General features: G+C 43.3%; 1 protein-coding gene across 1 annotated transcript in view; it reads right to left on the bottom strand.

The window, feature by feature from the left end:
• LOC144684955 (metallophosphoesterase MPPED2) overlaps positions 1–21625 on the bottom strand; it is a 192168-nt gene that overhangs the window by 9543 nt on the left and 161000 nt on the right. The window contains exons 5-6 of the mRNA XM_078549412.1: positions 14005–14120; positions 9534–9647 (exon numbers count right to left, since the gene is read on the bottom strand). Of these exons, the coding sequence (XP_078405538.1) occupies positions 9534–9647; positions 14005–14120 (230 nt within the window). The remainder of the gene's footprint in view (positions 1–9533; positions 9648–14004; positions 14121–21625) is intronic.

Genomic DNA, 21625 nt, shown 5'->3' on the forward strand with positions numbered 1-21625 from the left:
GAGTGAGTGAGTGAATCTTAGGGTTCTCACTCACCTTCACCCCCACACATTAACACATCTCACAATTTGGTGTTGGTGAGTGAATAAACACCCTGAGACTGGGAGTGGGCTGCACACACACTCTCACCCTCTTACACTCTTTTTTAAATGATCAATTTATTGCCTTGACATTGCTGTATTTTTGCTCAGTAAGTTGCTTCTTTTCTCCATACCTCAACTTTTTTTTTTGAAATTCATGTTTCATGTTTTGCCAAACCTTTTCTTTCTGAAATTTGCTCGCCGGCCCCTTGAGTGAGAAAAAAATTTAAACGTGGCCCCTCGCGTGAAAAGGTTGGACAAGCCTGGGTTTAATGCTTCACATCGTGAAGGTAGAGTGAAATGACGCCACAGAGATGAAAGAGAACGTTGTAAGTGGGTCACAGCGATCAGGGGGAGCAGAAGTTGAGAGGGGATTTGATACAGGTGTCCAAACTCACGAGGGCAGAGTAGATAGGGAGAAACTGCTCCCACTGACAGATTTAAGGTGGCATGAGAAAAAACCTTTTACACAGTGGTGGTTAGGATCCGAAATGCACTGCCTGAGAGTGTGATGGAGGCAGATTCAAACAGGGCTTTCAAACATGAAAAGAAAAAAGCCTGCAGGGCCTTGGAGGAAAGGGTAAGTGCACGGGACTAGCTAAACTGCTCTTGCATGGAGCAGACACAGGTTTGACAGGCTGAATGGCTTCCTTCTGAACTGTAACCAATCTGTGATTCTATTTGAGGTAGTGGCTGTGGGTGTGCTGGGAGAGGGGTTGGTGGAGGAAGAGGAGAACCAGGGGAAGAGAAATGTGCACATTGTAGGATGTGGAAATCAGAACCTAAACTGTACTTTTGTTGTAAATCAGGCCCAAGTGAGTTGCTTAATGGTTTGATTTAAGGGAGACTGCACCTTGTGGCTGAGGGTTGAGGGCGGTGCGAGCATTGCATCAAGCCTCTAATTAGAGCGGAGTACAAATCCTGAGTGAGAAACCACCTGAGTATGAATCCACAGCCGTTAATTCTACTTGTTCACTGATTCATTAGGGACACAGCAAGACTGAGTCAACAGATCTTAGCCTGGAAATGACTGTTAGCCGTCTGTAGTTGCCTTTGTACAGTAACCCTCTGCTCATTGTTTTAAGTGAGAAGCCACTCCATTTTCAGTGAGTAGCTGCCGCTGTTAAAATTCCATACAAGTGGAGCCTTATACAACAACAAGTTGGATTTATATAGCTCTTTTAATATTATCAAACATCCCATGGTGTTTCGCAGGAGCGTTATCAGACAGAATTTGACACTGAGCCACATAAGATGATATTTGGACAGGTATCCAAAAGCTTGGTCAAAGAGATAGGTTTTAAGGAGTGTCTTACTAGAAAAAAGTGAGGTAGAGAGGTTTAGAGAGGGAATTCACCACCACCTTCTAAAGGGAAACTAGGGATGTGCAATAAATACCAGCCTAGCCAGCGACACCCACATCCCAAGAATGAATAAATGAAAAAAAAGGAATTTCTTAAAGAAGGAGAGGTTGAGAGTTGGAGAGGTTTCAGGAGGAAATTCCAGAGCTTTGGGCCCAGGCAGCTGAATGCATGAACGCCAGTGGTGGGGCGATTAAAATTGGAGATGTTCAGGAGGACAAAATTGGAGCATAGAGATCCTGGAAGGTTCTCAGGTTGACAGAGGCAGCAGTGGGTGGGGCCATGGAGGGATCTGAAAACAAGGGTAAGTATGTTCAAATTGAGGTGCTGCCAGACCAGGAACCAATGTACAAGAGCAATAAATAATGCTTTTCAAACTTATGAATATGTGGCACTCCTCTGCAAATAATGGCACACACTCGAGGCCCCTTTCGAAATACTGAGAGAATCCAGGGTGGCGGTAGGGAGGGGGAGGGACTCCTTATAGCTACTGAACCATTCCTGGAGATCTCCTAGAGAGCTCATAGTAGGTACTGAAACAATCCTGGGGAGTGCCCCAGGGTTAAAGATATAGATCAGCTATAAGGCGGGATTTTCCACGCCCGCCCACCCGCCTCGATCTTCCGGTCCTGCCGCAAGTCAATGGACTTCTGGCTGGGGCCGCCTTTCCCGCAAACGGGTCCTGTCCGTGCCGGAAAATCCCGGCCATAATCCGATGGAATGACCTAACAGGCTCAAGGGGCTGAATAGCCTCCTCCTGTTCCTATGTAGGTATGATGAGGTCAGACATTAACGCTGAAGTGCAAGGGTTGAGTAACACAAGCAAATGTATTCAATACTGGATCAATGGCTGCCTTCGATCAATCGACGATTTAAGATGAATGATCAATTCTATTAAATTACAGCAGTCTGGGTATACAGTCCTGGGAATCAGCAGCCCCCTTATCAATGAACATTTGAGAAATTGGAGGTTTCCAGCTTGGATTTTCCCCAAACATCATTATTGCTCCTTCAATGTCAGGTGGCTCCACAAGTGATGCCTTCAGAGGAGTTTGCACAGCAGCTGGCTGCTGGGAACAGGCTGATCCCTGGAGCTGCTTACTGAATCTGCCTGGCAGTTAGATCCTTCTGTACATCCCTTTATGAAAGTATTTGACATTTTAAGAAGCAATCTCTCTAACACGAATTGCTACCAGTCAGCCTGTGTGTGATTGGAAATGCAAATGAGCCTGGCCACAAAGATGACATCAAACGATTAGCTGCCTCGAGTCATTTGTTTCACGATAAAGTGATTCCTCAGCACTTCCTGTGTTTTTTTAAATGGAATGTAAAAGGGCTCCATCACGACAGGCTCACAAGAATTTGAGTCACCATCGCAGCAATTTGAAAACACATTCCAATTAATATTAAATGAGTACCCTATGACAGAGTCGACTGCATTGTGTTTGCAAGTTAATTTTGGCAAAAATCACCCAATGGTTCAGTTCATTGCGGCAGGTTTGTCACTCTGAGCACAGCTTTGAATTCTACTTTAAATATTAACTTAGATTAATTATTAACTCTGTGCTCCTCCAACACTGGCCCCTTGTCCATCGCCCCGCTTACTTCTCTCCACCATTGGCAGCCATGACCTCAGCTGCCTAGGCCCTAAGCTCTGGAATTATTTCCCTAAACCTCTCCGTCTCTCACCTCTCTCCATCTTAAATCCCTGATTAAAACCGACCTCTTTGACCACCTGCCACACTGTCTCCTTCTTTGACTTTGTGGTCAGATTTTTTTTTTTGTCTGATTGTGTTCCTATGAAGCACCTTGGGATGTGTTTCCCTATGTTAAAAGCACTATAAAAATGCAAGTTGTGGTCGTTAGCTCTCGGGAATGGTAATTGGTAAGGTTTCCCTCCGAGGCCTTTCACCAGGGAATTTTTACAGGAGGTGCACAATGAGTGCAGTCGATGGTCATATTAATTTAAAAAGTGCAACAGATTTTCCTTAAATGAATCCTTAAGAGGTCATGGAGATTATGGTTTGTGGAAGATTATTCCAGTCCTTAATTGTTCTTGGGGAAAAAGAATTAGCAAAGGAAGCATGTTGGGGTGTGTACAGTCGGAGCTACTGGTTAGGAACCCTTCGAGTTTGGTCATTTTTGGGCTTAAAATACTGCTTAGTAATATTTAATTGTTCATTGAAAAATTTATAGAGGCATTTTAACCCACTGGCTTTTCTTCGGTTCTGGAGACTGTGCCAGCCCAGCGACATGGCCAACTGGGAGGCACTAGAATCTTGTGAGTAAATGTTTGTAATGAAACGAGCTGCCCGGCTTTGAATTTTCACAAGGAAGGTAATGTTTTAATCAGTGCATGGCTCCCAAGCGGCTGCATCATGCACTAAGAGTGGAATGGTCCCAGATTTGCACCAAGTGTGGTAGCGGGCGGGTAAAACGATGTTTTCCTCGCCGGCCGCGATGGCAGGTTTTCACTGCACATCATCCAAACCCGCTATAGTATTTATGCATTCCCGGGAGACACGCCATTTCCATGGCGGGTGGGCGAATGAGAGCTCGCCCGCCATTGCCTCGCCACTTCATCATGCTGGGTGCCATATTTAAAGTCCAGCCACGTGCACACATCTCAGTGCTCCCAGTCCACAACTACTGCAGGGAAGATGTCCACGAGAGGCAAAGAGACTGCAGCTCCCAGTTTAACAAAGTGTCACTGGAATGCAATTTGGACGCCACGGAGGCCCGCTGTGATGTCCTCTATCCCCGTTCTGGACTCTGGCCGCAGGAGGGGCAGTGGCATCACCAATCCAGCATGGCAGGCGGTGGCAGCAGTGGGCAGTGCCAATGCTGTATGGAAGAGGTTGGCTATCCAATGCAGATAGAGTATGAATGATCTTATCTGTGCATCCAGTGTGTGGCAGCCATCTCGTCACTTTAAACTCACACATTCAAGCCCATCACACATTCACTGGCACCTCATTCACTGCCAGCTCAAGGGACATCACCACCCATTCTCACACACAAACCCTCTCATGTCCATCTGGCCTCATCTCCTCTGGAGACTGCCTCCTCAGTCCTCACCATCTTGAGACCACTTGCACAGATCAACATGTGCCCCCACACACACTGGGTTGCCCCCCTTCCCCAGTACAGCTCTTGTCCTGCAGCCTGTTCCCTTGCCTGAGGCCACGTCTCCCCCTTCCCCAAGCAAGGCCTTGCCCTGTAGCCATTGAAAAGCCACCCATACATGGCTGATCTGGCAGGTAGAGACCTACCTGTGAGCCCCCCTAAACGTGATGTGGTGCTGTCTGTGAAGCCTGGTGTTGATGACTGTAAGTACTGACCAAAGCAAGGTAGACAAACAAACCTAGAAGTCCCAAGCAAAGTGCATCCTGCCAGGTGCACATCGCTTATGTGCTGTTGTGAAACACGTCGGCGTTTTTTCCCGCCGATATGGGCGGACGATCCAGCTGGGTGGGTGGGGGTGGGGGGGGATGAGTCTGGTGTGCTGACCTTATGATATGCTGATGTATTACAATGAGGTTTCCGATGTCCAATGGTGAGAAATGTGGCCTGATCACAAACTGGTTTCACGACGTCATGAAACCGATTTTTGGTCTTCTCGCCATATTGTCTGCTCGCGACACCAAACATGCCCGATGCCGGCAGGCATGGAAATTCCTGTCCTAAGTGCGGTCTAACCAATGTCTAGTACAGCAATTTCTTTACTGTAGTTGAAGAATGGTGGAAGTTCCATTTCACGAACCCAAGCATTTTAGAAGCTTTGGGCGGCTGCATGTTGACTTCGTACATTCCACTCCAAAATATTTTGGAAGTGGATTTCTAAGTAACTTCAAGGCGGTAATCATGCATTTTGTAGCTTGGTACTGATGGACAGTGATTTGCATGGTTAACCTCATCTGCTGCTTCAGTAATGCCTCTATAGATAGGCAGTCATCTGCAAACAGTCTGATCTGGCTTGATATTCCACCCTGGATATCATTTATAAAGAGGGGAAACAAATGTGGGCCCAGGGCGGTACCTTGGAGCATGGCTCTTAAGACTGGTTTCCAGCTCGAGTCTTCCCCATTGAGTTACCCACTGAGCCCACACTGACACAAATAGGACAACTTGGAATGGAAATTTAACAGCCGGTGAATCTGTTCTTTCAATAGACTGATGGCCGCAGGGATTCCGGGGTGGGAAATCCTGAGTGTACAGGGCATGATTTACAAACACGTCTTGTCTGTTCAGCATATTCAATAGAAACAGAACAGCGCTTCATGGGCTCTGTCAGACTGGCAAAAACTTTGCTACTGCAGTGGACAATATTCCCAACTACATATAGAGGTTCAGGAGTGGGAAGGGATATTCTCCTCTTGCTCAAATGAGTGCAGCTCCAAAAACATTCAAGAAGCTCAACACCAGCTAGGACAAAGCAGTCTGCTCGATTGGTACCCCATCCACCACCTTAAACATACATTCCATCCACCACCGACGGACAGTGGCTTCAGTGTATGCACATACAGGATGCACTGTGGCGACTCGCCTAGGATCCTTTGACAGCACCTTATAAACCTGTGATGTCCACCATCTGGAAGGACAGGGGCAACTGATGCATGGGAATACCACAACCTGCAAATTCCCCTCCAAGACACAAACCACCCTGACTTGGAACTATATCACGATTTCTTCACTGTCGCTGGATCAAAATCCTGGAACTCCCTTCCTCACAGCACTGTGGATGCATCTGCACCATATGGATTTAATGGTTCAAGAATATGGCTCATCACCACCTTCTCATGGGCAACTAGGGATGTGCAATAATTTCTGGCCTTGCCATGTGACACCCACAATCCATGAACGAATGAACAAAAAAATATTGTTCCAGGGAATAACTATTTTGACTATTGCACACAGTTTGCAGGGAGTTAAGACTTCAGAGTGAAGCTGGGTGAGGTAAGAGAGTCGAGGAATAATTGGATCAGGCCATGTAGACATAATTCAGTCTCCATTTTAAAGTCATACATTAGAACAGGAAGAGGCCATTCAGCCCCTCAAACCTGTTTTGCAATTGAATTAGATCATGGCTCATCTGTGTCTTAACCCCAGCTATCCACTTTTGTTCCATAACCCTTAATACAAAAATCTATCAATCCAGGTTTGAAATTTTCAATTGACCTCCAGCCTCAACAGCTTTTTGGGGAAATAGTTTCAGATTTCCACCCACCTTTTGGGGTGCCTATGCTTAGTTGACATGCTGCATTCATGGCACCTCCAGTTAGCAGGAAGGTGTTTGGCACAATTGGAAGAGAAGGCAGTTATCTCACGGACCATTCCCCTCTCAATCAAAAACAGATAAAGTGCTCGCTTATCTTGTCTCATCTCCATTTGTCCCTCTTGTGGTATTGATTGAGCGCTACATTTTTGTTGTCTGAAGGTGTCAGCTTTGGGATGAGACATTAAGTAGAAGCCCTGAGCCTCTGACTCTCTTCTGGGTGGGGTTCTCACTGTCCCATCGGTCTGTGCTTCAGGTGCTGGGCTCGAAAAACCCATGCCGTTGTTTGAAGACAGGGAATATCTTTAGTGTTTAGGTCATCATTCCGTCTCAACTAATCATGCTGATAGAGTTAAATGAAGTAGCGTAGGAGGAGGCTCGTGTGCAGCACAAGTTACATAGAACATACAGCACAGAAGCAAGCCATTCGGCCCGGTGAATGCCTTTGTTAATGCTCCACTTGAGTCTCCTTTCAACCTTCCTCCAGCAGCTTTATCAGCATAAACATCTAATCCTTTTTCCTTGCATTTATACAGCACCTTTCACGAAAGCCCATAAAGTACTTTTGAAGCGTAGTCACCATTGTGATGTAGCAAATATGGCAGCCAATATACACACAGAGTCAACAATGTTGCTGTGGGTCTGCAGTCACATATAGGCCAGGGTAAGGATGGCAGATTTCCTTCCCTAAAGGACATTAGTGAACCATTTGGGTTTTTACGTCAATCGACAATGGTTTCATGGCCACCATTAGACCTTTAATTCCAGTTTTTTTAACTGAATTTAAATTTCACCATCTACCATTTACTCTGGAGCATTACTCTGGATCTCTGGGTTACTAGTCCAGTGACAATACCATTACACCACTGCCTCCCTCATTGGCATGACTAACAGGAACCTCCACTCTTAACTTTCATTCACTGGATTGGTGTTTGCCAGATTTTGGTTTGTGTAAAATGGTTCCAGCCTTACCTACATAACAACACTCCTTGCACTTCAAAGCAATTCACTTTAAATGCACCATTTTGAGGGATGCAAAAAGGTTCCAAGTTAAGTACTAGGATTGCAGGGATGGATTTTATTTATCCCAGTAAATCACGAACATCTGCCATCCTTCAGGCAATGGAAGGCATTTGCAGACCATTCTGTAAAGCAGGTAGGCTTCTGGTTTTCTTGTACGTCTTATTTTAAACGGGCCAGAAGAGGCAGTCAGCCAGGCTGCTCAATTACCCGTATACCCCAATCAGCAAGTTGCCTGGTTACCTGGTGCTCAGGGCTCAACAACAACTGCACAAGGCCTTGGGCTTGGCCCTCAAAATGGCTTGGGCTTCACGCCCAAGGCCAAAGGGCAAGTGCCGCAATTACATATCCTGCCGCCACTGTGATTCACAGCACCCCTTTCCCAAGGTTAAAATCCACCACCCCTCCCTCCCTCAGGCTTCTTTCTCTCCTCAGATGTATAGGCTTTCAAAACCTAAACCCAATGTCACCCGATTTACTTCATCCCTGACTTTGCCGTTCACCTGAGTTTTCAGCAAGAATAATCCTTTTGAGTTGAATTCCAGGTTTTTGCCGACAAAAATAAAGCACATATCAGTGATTTACTACTTCTAACTGCCCTGTGTGAGGAGCCATTTATCAGATTGAGACATTGAACCTAGGCCCCACCAGCCCTCTCAGATAGACACTAAAAGATTCTATGACAACCATTTCTGAAGAATAGCAGGGGAAGGGCCAATGTTTATCTCTCAACCAACATAACTAAAATAGATTGTTTTGCTTTTATCACTTTGCTGTTTGTAGGAGCTTACTGTGCGCAAATTGGCAGCTGTGTTTCCTACATTGCAACAGTGACTATACTACAAATAGCATGTAATTGGCCTTGAAGTGCTTTGGGACATCCTAAGCCTGGAAAGGCACTATAGGAACAAAGTCTTTCCTTTTTCCTTTGTTACTAATATACTGGGTAAGAGTTAAAGTATCAAATAAAGTCCACCAGCCCTGTTGTCGTTTGGTACAGTTGTCATAGTAATAAATCAGTAATCCAGTAATTGCAAGCTCAAATACCACCATGGAAAGCTGTGAAGCTGGTAATTTGTGGGCTCATATCAGTAAAAGGAGAGCTGCCAACTGATTATAAAAAATCCAATTAGAAAAAAGACTTGCACTTATATAGTGTCTCCCATGACCTCAGGTTGCCATAAAGCATCTTACAACAAGTGGAGTACTTTTGGAGTGTAGTCACTGTTGCAATTTAGGAAAAACAGTGGCCAATTTGCACATAACAAGATCTCATAAACAATAATGTCGTAATGATGATCTCTTTTAGTGATATTGATTGAAGGATAAATATTGGCCCGGGCACTGGGGAGAACTCCCCTGCCCTTCTTCCAACTAATGTCATGTTGACCTCACCTCAATTTAGTGTCTCATCCAAAAGATGGCATTTACTGACAGCGCAGCACTCCTTCAGTTCTGCACTAGAAATGTCAGCCTAGATTTTTGTGCTCAAGTATCAGCAGTGGGACTTCAATCCATGTCCTTTCGATTCAGAGGTGAAAGTGCTACCCACCGAGCCACAGCTGACGCTAACACGTTCACGTAAGGCAAAGAACCTGGCTACTCCCATCTGCTGATTCCAGTTCCACTCCTAAATGGTTGATTATTAACTTCCTCCAAATGGCCTAGCAAGTCATGTTAAAAAAAAAGAATCACTAAAGAAATAAAACCTTGCTAACCACACTCTTGGCAACTGGGGATGGGTACTAACTGTGGTCTTGTTATAAAAATGTATTTTGGGATTATGAAGAGTCACCCACCCTCATGAATTCCTCCAAAGACGTGTAGTTTTGGCCGTACTCGCCTCTGCACTGTGTTTAAGAGCTCGACACAGCCAACTCTCTGTAACTCTTTGGGAACCCAGTCTCGAAAACCTGAAACCAAAAAGGAAAATGAAAAAAATATGCCATAGAACAGGATTCCTTTCTAATGGCACTGCTTAATAATGGATTCACACCATGCTGACATGTTATTTACTGTTATACTGGAAATGTACTGATTAATTTAAAACCTCTGTGACAAGTTACAGCCAGAAACTAGCAGATTTCCCATGTTGGAGAATACACGACTTATTTTAAAGATTAGGATCCTTGTACACAGTGCTTCATGCTTCTGTTAAAGTGGAGCAAACTGTAACCTGTTAAGTCCACAAAGTGTCATTGCTTTTAGCAAATTCTCATCAATCAGAAGTTGTTGCTGTTTTCATATCTGCTCAATCTTCCCTCAGAGGACAGATTGAGGAAGTGTTGGGATCCACAGGCTGATTAACAGTCTGATAGGCTGAAATGTGCAATACACTGGAAATACATTGACTAATATAACACCATCCTGACAAATTAGAGCCAGAAACTAGCAGGTCTCTTGTGCCACCATCATGATAGGTTAGTCATTTTTTTACATAAAAGGACAGGATTGCTACACAGAATGTGTTATTCTTATTTAACTTGTTCTTCCAAGGCCACAAAGTATAAATTCTTAAGAGGGATGCTGGCCAATTTTTGACAGATCCAATTTTTGCTGGTAGGGGAAAGGGGGAGGGGCATGATTCACACATGAGGGAAACTCAAACTCAACAGGGCCATTTGAATTCAGTGCTGAGTTCAAATTTTCACAGTTGTGAGGGCTGTAATCCATAGTGTGGGAGCCACAAATTTATGGAATAGATGTAAATACTCTTGATGGGCAGATTAGGCCTGTTTAACTATCATGATCTGAAGTTATTTAAATTCTGAGCCCTTTACAAATGAAAACAAAACAGGCTGCAGGTGTCAATGACAGTTGAAAAATAACTCTGCTATTTTGCTTTGATTGACAGGCCAGGTGGTATAGCATATATTCTATCAGTTTCAATAATTATTTGTTGACATTTCCAAAAGGACTCATTGTGAATGGCTGATTTCCAAAAACAACAATTATCTCAGCAGGGGGAAATCTGAGTTCACAGTTTGATTGACAGATTAAAGTGTCTATTAAAGGATCAGCAGTCTTTGATCTAAGGTATGAAAAGAAGTTTGTTTTTAAGAGATTAAGCACGAGATTTTTTTTTAAAAAAAGCTTTGAATAGGCTTTGGTGAATGGGTTTTTTGATATCAAGTCTGTATAGTGAAATTTGTATTAGATTTGTACTTTATTTTATTTCATCCCATGGCTTTTGAGGTCTTTCCATGGTAGATACTAGATGACTTGGCATGGGTTGGCATGAAAGCTATAAGGGGTTGGGGGGGTGGGGGTGGATGGGGGTATGAGTGGTGTAGGTGCAATAAGCGGCCATGAGGGTTAAATGGGGGCATGAGTTGACATGGGGGCTAGAAATTCTAAAATATTGTAAAATAACTGGGACAGCAGAGAACAGACACGGGCCTTCCAACCAGCCCGCCTCGGCACTTGGTCACCCCTGTAACCACCTACACTTTGCTTCTAGGGTTGGTGGGCCTGTATCTATCCGGCCCCCACTTTCCCGTAGTGAAGATCATGGCTTCTGGGGCACTTTTTCCAAGGCGGGGCTGGTGAATTGGGAAATTTCCTGACTCAAGCCACCTGCCTCGGTAGCAAAAATCCAGCCTGCTGTTTCCATATCTCCACCATTTCCAATGGATAATAGTCTGAAAAAGTTAAAGGATTGGGAGGCTTATTAACATTCTGATAGGCTGTATTTTGAAGGTACTCTCTTTGGTTGTGACCATCTTTATCTCAGCTGATAGGGTGGCTCGTTCTATATGGAGGGTGGTTCTTATAGGCTTGCATAATCCACTCAATGGGGGAGTCTCCTGCCAGGCATGAATATTCCACTGAATATCAATCCAGAATTCAGAGTTAGAGCTGTGGTCTCTATTCAGCAGGACTATCTGGAATGGACGTTGAGCGTGGCACCTTCTTACTCAGAGTGTCAGAAAGATATGATAATTTCCATAATGTTATTGGAATTTATTGTAAAATAGAGTAATAGTGGGATGTGTCTATGTGTGTGTGGGAGAGACTTAATTGAATTAGAGGCAGCTAGTCTGGGTGCTTTGATGTAAGAAGAGGAGTTAGGTTTGAAATGTTAATTAGGTAAACATGGGGAAATGTCAGAATGTGAAGTGAAAAGGGAACATATGCATTTTTAAACAATTCAATTCAAAGGAGGGGGTACAATGTATACCTAGCCAGCAGAGGTAGTAAGAAATAGTGTATTTATTTATTTTTTTCAATGATTACTGGTGGAATTGGTATTATGATAGATTTTATTATTAGTAGAGAGATAAAGTTCAAAAGACATCGTGAAACAATGGGAATTTACATTCAAAAAGGAAAATATGTATAAAGGAGAGATGGCTGTTTGTAAGGGAGGCATTTTAAGATCTTATAAGTGTGAAAATCCTTCAGCATCTATGCCTCAAGCTGCTGTCTTCAAAGATTGAAGTCAAGAAAACTGAATTTGACTTGTTCAGGGTATCATGTTTCTTTGACTGGGCTTTTTAAAATCTATGTGGCTTACTGTTACCTTAACGAAATTGTAACTGGGAGTTAGATTGATTAGAAGTTATCATAGTAGTAATTTGTAGATCCATGTATGTATTTAAAAATCATTTATCTTATTAATAAATATTTAATCTAGGTTTGGAATGTCTATAAGACTTGGTGGTCTTATTACTAGTGAATTCAAGACATGCATCTCGAAAATTATACAAACTGCAAAACAAATTGTGGCAGTTGTTTCAAGTTTCCCTTTGGGATTTGAACCACTTAGCATTTATCATTGGCTGTGCCATAACAGACATATTAGCACGGAGTTAAGGCTATCTCACAAGCAAAAAGTCAGAATGGTCTTTTTTGCTGGGTAGCTTTCTCGTTGTTTGAAATGATTAGCTTTATTTCTCCTTTTGTATCTTCCTTTTCAGTATGAGGGGAACTTGTGTATGTAGCAGTGTGACAGGCATGTCCTAAACTTTTCTATTACACAAAGATGGCTAGAGAACTTTAAAATCACTTGCAAGAATGAAAATAGGATCTGATTTTTTTTTAAATCAAAAATTAGTTTTTAATCAGGAAATGGTGTAGACATGTGCTTTCAATTGTGGGATTTCTCTGGGTGTCATTTTTGTTGCTAATTATGGAGCCAATATGGAGGTTTTCATGAAAAGGACAATCCCATCTCCCTACATTGCAGGTGTCAGTCTTGGCTCAGTTCACTCAGTCTCGTCTCTGAGGTTGTGGGTTCAATTCCCAGTTGAGCCCATAACGTAGACTGACACACCCAATGCAGTACTAAAGTAGCGATGCAATGATGGAGGTGTTTTTTCTCAGCTGGGATGTTAAACTGATACCCTACCTGCCCTCTCAGGTGGGTGTAAAAGATCCCATGGCACTGTTTCAAAGAACAGCAAGGGAGTTGTCCCCAGACTCTTGGCCAATATTTATCCCTCAATCAACATCACTAAAACAGATTATCTGGTCATTATCACATTACCTTTTATGAGAGCTTGCTGTGCAACATTTATTCCCCAGCCAACACCTAAAATAAATGGTCTGGTGATTTGTCTCATTGTTGCTTGTGAGATCTTGCTGTGCACAAATTGGCTGCCATGTTTCTTACTTTAGTGACTTCACTTCACTTCAAAAGTAATTCATTAATATATTTGTATATATATATATTTTATATTTTTAAAATAAATTTCCTCCCTGGGGAGGGGAGAGGGGGAGAAAGGTGGATATAACCTCCCCCTTTTATGCAGGAGAGGAGAGGACGGAGAGGGGTAGAGGACAGGGAGGCACAGGAGAGAAAGGGGAAAGTCTAGGTGAGTGTCTCTGGGTTGGAAGATGGACGTTGGGTGGGGCTTGATGATCTTCCGGTAGGGGGAAGCGATGTCTTCACCAGCCAACGCTGGTCAAAAGTAATTCATTAGGTGGACAGGTTAACTGATCATTATCACATTGCTGTTTGAATGATGTTGACTGAGGGATAAAAATTGGTCAGGAAAGCAGGGAAACTCCCTTGCTCCTCTTTGAAAAAGTGCCATGGGATCTTTTACACCACCTGAGAGAGCAGATAGGGTCTCATTTAAAGGTCTCATCTAGAGGACAGCACCTCTGACAGTGCAGCACTCTCACATTATTGCACTGGGAGTGACATCTGGATTCCACCCTCAAGTCTCCGGGGTGGAACATCAATCCACAATCTGATTGAGACACACAACTGCTACCCACTGAGTGACATGTGGATTTATAAAAAAAACAGCTTTAACCACTTACCCAATGGTGGCCCATGAGTCATGAGAATATCGATACCCTCTGGAATTAGATTCCATTTGTCCAGCAAAGACTGGCCTCTGGGCAAATTGAAGCCCCAGCCATTAAACCACGGTGTCCTGCAAGACAGAGCAAATAATGTCAATGCTGTGAGATAGTTGCATGATTATCCCACCCCACGTGTAAATTGGTGTGACCGAGTACTATGAGGGAAGTCACATGGTGAAGATCATGCTGTGACCCTCAGTCATTTCTAAAATACACTGAAGAATGAAATATTAGCCGAGGTCCAGGCATCTTACAGGAATGCCGTTTCATACACATACAACTGAGCTCAAAATTCATTATAACTCACCTAGACAGAGCTCATTCAGATCAAAAAACTGAGATGCATGGGCTGTGATTTTACCAGGCCCTGGGCTGGGAGGGGTGGGCCTTGCTAGGAGGGGGATGTGGTGCTGGTAAAATACTAGGGAGATGCGTGGGGAGGCCTCCCCATCACAGTCCTGCGCTGGGCCATTTTCCCAGTGCTGAGAAGGGCAGTCTGCCAAAAGGAACAATTTACACAATTAAGGGATTAATTGTCGTTCATTTTCCCAGGCACACGATATTTTGCTGAGGATGGAGGCCCCTCCCCACCATCGCTGTGTGGAGGTGGCCTCCCCACAGCCTGCTGGTGGGGTGCAGAGGCATAGGTTTCCAGAAACTCCCTGGCCCAAGGTGGCAATGGCCACTCCTGCAGCCCCTGCACAGCAACAAATTTCTCACCTCCCCTTCAAGGACGCTTCAAATTGGAGGTGCCCTCTTGTTCTCCCTACAGCGTCAGCAGTGGCCACCTCTCTTGAAGAGGCTGCTGAGGCTGCAGAGCTGCTGACCCTCTGATTGGTCCAGCAATGTGAAAAGGCCACACCCACTGTCCCTAACTGGATGCAGAGGGGAAGGCTGCCGCTGAGGTCCCACTGCCTGATCAAGCGGAAGGGCTTGGGACCTGCTTTTGGTCCCGACGGCAGGTTCTTACCTCATGCTGGGAATAGATGTTTGTTAGCCGAAGGTATTAAGGGATTTGGGGCAAAGGCAGTTATATGGAGTTAGGTTACAGGTTTTACTGAACGGTGGAACAGGCTTGAGGGGCTAAATGGCCTCATCCTGCTTCAATGAATGGTCCAGGCAAGTGCTCTTTTGATTTCTGATGACCCAGTTTCTTTCTGAAATGTCCTTAATTTTACTCATCAAATTGCATTAAACGTGGACTTTGAAAAGCTCTCCTTGCTGAATACTAGTTTCCAATTAGCAATGCCCAGAGTAAACTGCAGCCAGAAAATACACACCAATTTCCTGTTTCACAGCTGGTACATTCTTTTTCACAAGTCTGTTTGCTTTTTTAAAAAATCTGCTGTCAAACTGACAACAATTTCTCACATCACAGAATTGTTACGATGCAGAAGGAGGCCATTCGGCCCATCATGTCTGCACTGGCTCTCTGAGCATTTTAAATTAGCGCCAATCTCCTGCCTTTTGCCAGTAACCCTGCATGTTGTTTCTATTTAAATAATCATCCAATGCCGTCTTGAATGCCTCAATTGAGCCTGCCTCCATCACACTTCCAGGCAGTGCATTCCAAACCCTAGCTACTTGCTGTGTGAAAGTTTTTTCTCCCCTCACATTTGCTTTTTTGCAACACACTTTAAAACTGTCCTCTGGTTCTCGGTCCATTTACGAGTAGGAACAGTTTCACCCTATCTACTCAGTCCAGAACCCTCATGATTTTGAAAACTTCAATCAAGTCTCCTCTTAGCCTTCACCTTTCCAAGGAAAATAGTCCCAATTTCTCCAATCTTTCTTCATAACTGAAGTGTCTCATCCCTGGAACCATTCTCGTAAACTTCTTCTGCACTCTCTCCAATGCGTTCACACCTTCCCTATTGTGTGGTGCTCAGAACTGTACACAATACTCCAGCTGAGGTTTAACCACTGTCTTATGTAAGTTCATCATAGCCTCCCAGCTCTTGTATTCTATGCCCCTATTAATGAAGCCTAGAATGCTGTACATTTAGTAACAGCTCTCTCTACCTGTCCTGCCACCATTAATGATTTATGTATAAATACACTCAGGTCTCTCTGCTCCTGCACACCCTTTAGAATAGTATCCTTAATTTTATTCTGTCTTTCCATGGTCTTTGTACCAAAGTGTATCGCCTTAAACTTCTCCGCATCGAACTTCATCTGTTACCTATCTGCCCACTCCCACCAATGTGTCAATGTCCTTTTGAAGTTCTACACTGTCGTCCTCACAGTTTACAATTCTCCAAAATTTTGTGTCATCTGCAAACTTTGAAATTGGCCCCTGCATACCAAGATCTAGATTATTTATATATATGAGGAAAAGCAAGGGTCCCAATACCAACCCCTGGGGAACTCCACTACAAACCTTCTTCCAGCCCGAAAAATACCCATTAACCATTACCCTCTGTTTCCTATCCCTCAGCCAATTTTGTATCCACGTTGCTACTGTCCCTTTTATTCCATGACCTATAACTTTTCTCACAAGTCTGTTGTGAGGCACTGTTTTGAACGTCTTTTGGAAGTCCATTTCCGTCACATCAATGGCCTTGCCCTCATCAACCATTTCTGTTACCTCTTCAAAAGACTCCAGCAAGTTAGTTAGACATGATTTTCCTTTAACAAATCCATGCTGACTCTTCTGAATCAATCCACATTTTTCCATGTGACTATTAATTCTATCCCAAACAATTGTTTCCTCACCACTGAAGTTAAACTGACTGGTCTGTAATTGCAAAGGCAGATCTTTACAACCTTTTTTGAACAAGGGCGTAATGTTTGCAATTCTCCTGTCCTCTGGCACCTCCCCCGAATCCAGGGAACATTGAAAAGATTATTGCCAGTGCCTTATCAACTTTAAGTACCGACAGCTTATCCAATACCTCCTGCTTATCAATTTTAAATCTTCCTAGTGACTGAGTTTCCCCCTCTGTCACCATGGTCTGGGCATCATCTGCCTTGCATATAAAGACAGATGTAAAGTATTCATTTAACACCTCATCCATGCCTCTTGCCTCTATGTGTAAATCCCCTTTTTTGTCCCTAATAGGCCCTATTCATTTTACCACCCTTTTACATTGATATGCTTATGAGATACTTTGGGATTTCCTTTTATGTTAGCTCCCAGTCTTTTTTCATAATCCCTCTTTGCTTCCTGTGTTTGCTTTTTCACATCCCTTCTGAACCTTCTGTATTCAGCTTGGTTCTCAATTGTATTTGGTACCTGACACCTGTTGTAAGCACACTTTTCCTTCTTTAACTTAATTTCTATCTCCTATGTCATCCAGCGAGCTCTGGATTTGTTTGTCCTACCCTTCCCTTTTGAGGGAACATATCTTGACTGTGTCCAAGCCATCTCCTCTTTGAAGGTAGCCCATTGTTCAGCTACTGTTTTTTCCACCAGCCTTTGGTTCCAGTCTATTCGGCCCAGCTCCGTTCTTGCCCCGTTTTTGCTCTCTGCCAATCTTACTCTGGAATGGCCAATGTCATTTTCCACTGTCATCCTAAACATTATGATACGATGATCACTGTCCCCTAAATGTTCCCCCACTGTCACTTGATCTACTTGGCCCACCTGATTCCCAAGAACCAGGTCTAGCAGTGCCTCCTTTCTTGTTGGACTGGACAGATACTGCTCTAGGAAATTCTCCTGAACACAATCTAGGAGCGCTTGTCCCTCACTACCCCTTACACTACCACTATCCCAGTCTATATACGAGTTATTAAAGTCCCCCATTATAACTACTCTATGTTGTTTACACCTCTCTGTAATTTCCTTGCAGAGTTGTTCCTCTATATCCTTCCCTCTAGCTGGTGGTCTATGTATTAAACCAAGCAATGTAATTGCACCCTTATTCCTTAGCCCTAGCCAAATCAATTCTGTCCTTGAATCCCCTGGCACATCCTCTTTCTCCAGTACTGCAATACTCTCCTTAACTAAAAACGCCACCCCTCCTCCTTTTTTCCCTTTCGTATCTTTTCTGAACACCTTGTAACCAGGAATATTTAACACTCAGATCTGCCCTTCCTTAAACCAGGTCTCCATTATCACCACAACATCATAATCTCACAAGGCAATCTGCGCCTGTAACTCCCCAATTTTATTAACTATGCTCCATGCATTCACATACATGTGTAACCCTGATTTAGACTTCATTACTTGCTCCCTTACTCTGAAGTAATGTGCCGAAGGATGTGCCAAAGTTGATCGAAAAGTGCAATTACCTGAAAATGTTGCAGTGGCAAAAATCCATGATTGATTTGAGTGCCACAGAATGCTGTAGCATGAATCAGGTCATCTGGCCCAGGGAGCTTAGACTGGTCTTTCTCTCAACGTGAGACAGCTTGTGTGACCCTCGCTCTCTTGCTCACTCCCCATACACTTAGTCGTGTCCAAGAGGTGACTACAACTGTTCCCCTCCACTGCTACCCTCACACTCACACACATACACACGATGCTACTAGTAAACCTTTGAACATGGTGTCTAAGTTGCTGATCTTTTTCACCTTTGCTCCTTTTGCGATTTTTTTTCAAAAGTTTACTGTCCTCCTGGAGGATTAAAGCATTCTTGCCTTTCCTGTTTCATGGGGGTTTTAAACTCCCTCTATAATTGGATCATTCTTATTGCATTTCCTCTGCAGAACATGGGGTTTTGCAACACACCCAGTCACTGTTAGGGGAAATAACAAAAGCTAATGCCTTCCTTTCTATGCCCTGCTAATAGGGTTTAACTCAATGCTTCTCACAGAGGGAAAAAGGCTAATAGCAAACAGTCTTCATGTAGTAAAGGCTGAGATTGCAGCAGCCTGATTGTACCTTTACAACTGAATACATTTGACCTCTCTATGTCAATGATCAATCACAAATCTTCAAAAAAATTACATTAAAGCAAAATATTGTGGATGCTGGAAATCTGAAATAAAGACTGAAAATGCTGGAAACACTCATCAGGTCTGATAAAAGGTCATCGACCTAAAACATGAACTCTGTTTCTCTCCCCAAAGATGCTGTCTGACCTGCTGAGCATTTCAGCATCTTCTCTTTGTACTTCAGATTTCCAGCATCTGCAGAGGGAATAAGCTGTATGCAATGTTCCGTCAATTCACCTTAGTGAATATAAGGCATATACTTGACATGAACTGGAAATCAGTAAATCTGATAACAGAATCTTCACAATTCCTTGAGTACACTCAAAATAATTTCCACATACAATTGATACCATTTCAAAATAAAATGTAAAAAAATGGACACTCAGCACCAACTCATTCTCTTTGACCCTGTTTATACCAAGGTCTTCCAACTAACATCAATGACTTAGACCAGGGGAGCGAAGGTATGGTAGCTAAATTTGCAGATGACACAAAGAGAGGTAGGAAAGTATATGGTGAAGAAGACATAAGGAGTTTGCAGATGGATATAGATAAGTTGAGTGAGTGGGCAAAAATCTGGCAGATGGAATACAATGCGGGAAAATGTGAAGTTGTTCCCTTTGGCAGGAAAAATAAAAAAGCAGAGTATTATTTAAACGGAGAATGACTGCAGAATTCAGAGGTACAGAGGGATCTAGGTGTTCTTGTACATGAGTAACAAAAAGTTAGTATGCAGGTACAGCATGTAATCAAGAAGGCTAATGGAATGCTATTCTTTATTACGAGAGGAATTGAACATAAAAGTAAGGATGTTATGCTTCAATTACACAGGGCATTGGTGAGACTGCATCTCAAATACTGTGTGCAGTTTTGGTGTCCTTACTTAAGAAGGGATGTGAATACGTTGGTGGTGGTTCAGAGTAGGTTTACTAGATTGACACTTGGAATGAGTGGGTTGTCTTATGAGGAAAGGTTGGACAGGCTGGGTTTGTTTCCACTGGAGTTTAGAAGAGTGAGGGCTGACTTAATTGAAGTATATAAGTTCCTAAATGGTCTTGACAAGGTGGACGTGGAAAGGATGTTTCCTCTTGTGGGTGAGCCCAGAATTAGAGGGCAAAATTAGGGGTTGCCCTTTTACGATGGTGCTGAGGAGAATGGTTTTTTTGTCTCAGAGGGCTGTACGACTTTGGAACTCTCTGCCTCAGAAGGCAGTGAAAGTGGGGTCACTGAATATTTTAAGGCAGAGATAGATAGTTTGTGGTTAGGCAAGGGAATCAAAGGGTATTGGGGGTAGATGGGAATGTAGAACTCAAAACACTAACAGGTCAGCCATGATCTTATTGAATGGCGGAGCAGGCTCGAGGGGCTGAATGGCCTACTTCTGCTCCTATTTTGTATGTTTGTATCACCTTTACATTGGTCTTTGAATAGATATACAGGTTGGCACCAGAGGTTTGTGTGGTTGAATCTAATTTCCTTAAAATCAGATTGGTAGATCTAGATTAAAGTCCTGTTTTCAAAAAAAGGAAAGTACTTGCATTTTTAGTGCCTTTTATGACCTTAGGACATCCCAAAGTGCATTAGAGGCAATTAAGTACTTTTGAGTTGTGGTCACTGTTGTAATGTAGGAAATCATGCAACCAATTAGTGCACAGCAAGCGCCCTCAAACAGCAATATGATAATGGCCTGATAATCGGTTTTAGGTATTGCCTGAGGGATAGTTTTCTCATCAACATGCTTGCCCTCTGTGACATCCTATGAAAAAATAGCAGAGTCCACATGTAGACTGATGACACACAACTCTCTCCACCCCTCCAATGCCTCTGATTTGCCATGTAGATTGTCCAGCATCTGGTATTGGATGAGCAGAAATTTTCTCCAACTAAATAGTGGGAAGACCAAAGCCATTGCCTTTGTACCCCATCACAAATTCCATTCCCCAGCTATTGATGCCATTCCTCTTGCTGGCCACCATCCGAGGCTAAACCATATGGTTTGCTGCCTTGGTGTGTTTGCTGACCCCAAATCCTCTCCATCACCAAGTCCATCTACATAATATCGTCCGTCTCTGTCCTCTGCTGATGAAACTCTCATCCATGCTTTCATTACCTACAATTTTGTGTTAGGAAATAGAGATAGTTTAAGTAAGTTACATTTGTATTTGTAGGTGTTAGGAGTGAGATTTAACTTTAAAGTTTAAGTTTGATTTGTATTTCTGTATTTGTGTGTTAAGAAAAGGTCAAATTGAGTTTTAGTTTCACTTTTAAAGGTGCCTACATTTCTAATGAGAGTTTTACGATTGTTGCAGCTAAGTTAAGCAAACAAGAGTAGAGAAACTGGGCTGTTGCCTAGTAACAGGGGTCCAGAGAAGCAGGTCCCTCCCACAGACACCCAGCAGAAACTAGAAACAGCAGTTTTTATTTGGAAGCTGTTTGACGGACAGATAGCCAGTCCCAAGCTAAAGAAAAGACCCCAAAAGTCCAGTGGAGAGGAACAGGAGAAAGTTCCAAGAAGATCTTCTAGCCAAAAGGAAGTACAGGAACCTGGAAAATGTCCTGTTAAGTGAAGTTAAGAGTGAGGGGCAGAGGGAAAGGTTCCAAGCTTCAGATTTAAAGAGACAAAAGCTGCAGAAAACAGATTTAAAGTGAGAACAGCTTGCAAGAGGCAATAAGGTCCAAAGAGACAGCTGAAGCT

Source organism: Cetorhinus maximus, chromosome 9 (assembly GCF_964194155.1).
Source record: "Cetorhinus maximus chromosome 9, sCetMax3.hap1.1, whole genome shotgun sequence".
Taxonomy (NCBI): Eukaryota; Metazoa; Chordata; class Chondrichthyes; order Lamniformes; family Cetorhinidae; genus Cetorhinus; species Cetorhinus maximus.